Genomic DNA, 3,316 nt, shown 5'->3' with positions numbered 1-3,316 from the left:
TGGGGATGGGGATGGGGAGCGCTCGGGCGGGCGGGTCCGGCGCCGTCGGGCATCCCGGGGACGGAGGGAACCGGCTCCGAGGGACGGAGGCCCCCGGTGCGCCGGGCAGGGGCTGCGCCCGCCGCGCACCCGCGTCAGCCGCGGCTCTGCCCACGGCGGGAGGGCCGAGCGCTCTCGCTGGGTCCGGGAACCATTAACGCCTTGGCGGATGCGATCTTCGTTCTTTCGGGATACTAAGTAATCCCCGCTGGCGCGTCTTTCCGCCTCTTCTGGAGTTGTTAAGTTTCTCCTCTCATGTTCCTGTAGCAGCCGCAGGGGCTTGGGAGATACGCTGGGAATGCGATAACGTTTTTTTGAATTGGGGCTCGTCTCTTTAGATAAGGGCTCAGCAACGCTGATGCGGATTGTCACGGTGATGTTTTTTTCCTTTACAGCAAACCCTCCTCTTGCTCCCTGCCTGGGATGGAGATTTCTTCTCACCAGTCCCACCTCCTGGAGCAGCTGAACGAACAGCGGAAGCAGGACTTGTTCTGCGACTGCAACATCCTGGTGGAGGGAAAGGTCTTCAAAGCCCATCGCAATGTGCTGTTTGCCAGCAGCGGCTACTTCAAAATGCTCCTTTCACAGAGCTCGAAGGAGACGAGTCAGCCAACAATAGCTACATTCGAGGTCTTCTCTCCAGAGACTTTCATGGTTATCCTGGACTTTGTGTATTCAGGGATATTGTCTTTAACCGGTCAGAATGTGATCGAGGTGATGTCAGCTGCCAGCTACCTGCAGATGACAGATATTCTCAATGTCTGCAAGACCTTCATCAAGTCCTCCCTGGATATTAATGAAAAGGAGAAGGATCATTACCTCAGTCTCTCTGCCAAAAGCACGAGCAGTGAGCCTGCCCGTCCCGCCCTTTATCGCTCCAGGAGGAAAGCAAAGAGCAACCCCCGGCGTTCCTACTCCATCCCGGATGAAAAGCCCGGCGTGAACGAAAACTCCTGGAGCAGCTACGGCAGCTACCTGTCCTCACAGGTGATTCTGCAGCGGGCAGAGACCCAGCTGTCGAAAAGAGGCAGAAAACAGGGCTCGGGCAGGAAGCGCCGGAAGCACCTGGGCCTGTCCCAGAGCCGGGATTTGGGACAGGGCAAACCGGACAGAGCCGGCGCCTCGGATTCCAGCCCCATCCCCAGGGTCGGGGAGGAGGCCGAGTTTGACGCAGAGAACGACGTGGGTCGAGATGATTACGGGTGTCATCGCGGCTCGGAGGCGGTGCCCAAGAGATGGTCTGTTACTCAGCTAGAACAAGAACTTTCCAGAACTCCCGAGTTCGTGGAGTTAAAGGCAGAAGAACTGTACACCTCGATGCCCACAATTTTAGGTGTAATGAGTAGTTGGAACGAAGGTAAAAAAAAAAAAAAAAAAGAGGAACGGTTTGGAAAAGTTTGGCTTTATCTAGGAGGATTCAGGTGATGTTTTGGAGAGAGTTTGTAGGGCTGCATGGAAACCAAAATAGTGCCTAGACTTAAGAGGTGAATTTATCTGCTCAGGAATGACTTTGCAGCCAGAACAGGGCATGGGGAGTGGGATGGGAGAGCGTTACCCAGGTATTCTGGTAAAGTTAAAACAAAATATGCCTGATTATTTGGGCCCAAGTGGAATTTAATGAAGCCTCAAGAGCTGTAATTGACTTGGAGACATGAAGGACTGAATTTCTCCTGTAGATCCCCAAACCTGGCACTAATAGTTCAACCTCAATCCAACTCAATTCCTTCACGTGAGAGGTCCTGGCACTGCTGGGAGGTTGCATTTCCCTTGGGGTCCAACCAGCCCAAACTTTGTGGCTGTTTGGCCACAAACATAAAGCATCCGAGCTCCTGATGGACTGTCAGCATCTGCCTGAGAGGGTGGGATAAAGCTGACAGCTCTATTCTCATGTGTATTCTTTTGGGAATGAACATATTATTCATATTGTAATGGCATATTCTGAAGACTTTAGGCACCCTGATATATTAAACAGAGATTATAAATGTCAAAGCTATGAACCATTAGCTGATGGAAAAGCTAATGGTTCAGACAGTACAAATATATATAATAGCTACATATTTATGATCATCTGTATGTCTAAAAAATACCCCCAGTAAGAAAGAAAAACCACTTTAAAATGGCCATTTAACATGCTCAGTGAGAACTATGGGCTTGGGGGGGGATAGATATATTTTACATATTAAATATATTTTATCTATTTCACATATTTTATCTATTTCATATATTTTATAGATTAAATACATTTTAGAGATGAAATACATTTTAGAGATGAAATACATTTTAGAGATGAAATAAATTTTAGAGATGAAATACATTTTATAGATGAAATAAATTTTACGGATGAAATAAACTTTACAGATTAAATAAATTTTACAGATGAAATGCATTTTTTAGATGAAATGCATTTTTTTATAGATGAAATACATTTTATATATGTGCATACACGTGTATACACATGTGTATATACCCCCGAAGCCCATATTTTACATATTCATAGATTGTATTTCTTATATTATATATTCTATTTTACATCTTACATATTATAGAATCATAGAATCATAGAATCAGCTGGGTTGGAAGGGACCTCTGAGATCATCAAGTCCAACTCTTGTTCCACTGCTGCTGCAGTTGCTAGACCATGGCACTGTATTACATAATGTCACATAATATTCTGAGTGGGAAGGGACCCACAAGGATCATCAGTGGTCCATGTGGGGATCAAACCCACAGCCTTGGCACTATCAGCACTGCTAATAGTTCCAACCAACCCACCAACCGAGTTAATGACTCTGACAACACATAATACGTTTATATAAAATATTTGGGGGTTTTCCCTATTTGCTGACGGAGCAGGAACTGCCCCTTTCCGAGCTGACAGCCCTCCCCTGTGCCCCCCCCGGCAGGTGACCTGCCCCGCATGCGGTTCAAGTGCCCGTTCTGCACTCACACCGTCAAGCGCCGCGCGGACCTGAAGCGGCACCTGCGGTGCCACACCGGGGAGCGGCCGTACCCCTGCGAGGCCTGCGGGAAGAGGTTCACCCGCCTGGAGCACCTGCGCAACCACTTCCAAACGGTACGGCACGGCCTTCCCGCTGGGATGCATCCCAGGAGATAAACCCACGGAGGGTCCGCCGCTCCGAGCCGCCCGGGCGTTTCCAGCGCCGGCACCCCAAAAGCTTCAGCTTAATTATTCATTATTTAACTTGGCAGATCACGTTTAAAATTTCGTTGGTGTTTTTTTGTTTTTTTTTTTTTGTTTTGTTTTGTTTTGTTTTGT

General features: G+C 48.0%; 1 protein-coding gene across 2 annotated transcripts in view; it reads left to right on the top strand.

The window, feature by feature from the left end:
* ZBTB8A (zinc finger and BTB domain containing 8A) overlaps nt 1–3,182 on the top strand; it is a 12,395-nt gene extending 9,213 nt beyond the window's left edge. The window contains exons 1-3 of one of the 2 annotated variants that reach the window (XM_017828389.1): nt 143–237; nt 435–1,396; nt 2,943–3,182. In XM_017828389.1, coding sequence (XP_017683878.1) covers nt 209–237; nt 435–1,396; nt 2,943–3,154 — 1,203 coding nt within the window. In that variant the 5' untranslated portion in view covers nt 143–208 and the 3' untranslated portion in view covers nt 3,155–3,182. Of the gene's footprint in view, nt 1–142; nt 238–434; nt 1,397–2,942 lie in introns of those variants that run through there. The other variant, XM_017828388.1, reaches the window with a different exon arrangement.
* Nucleotides 3,183–3,316: the final 134 nt, after the last annotated feature.

The sequence above is a fragment of the Lepidothrix coronata genome, unplaced genomic scaffold, assembly GCF_001604755.1.
Source record: "Lepidothrix coronata isolate B3197 unplaced genomic scaffold, Lepidothrix_coronata-1.0 Scaffold147, whole genome shotgun sequence".
Lineage (NCBI taxonomy): Eukaryota > Metazoa > Chordata > Aves > Passeriformes > Pipridae > Lepidothrix > Lepidothrix coronata.
Note: the sequence above shows the minus strand (reverse complement) of the source record. Positions and strands in the feature narration are given on the sequence as shown.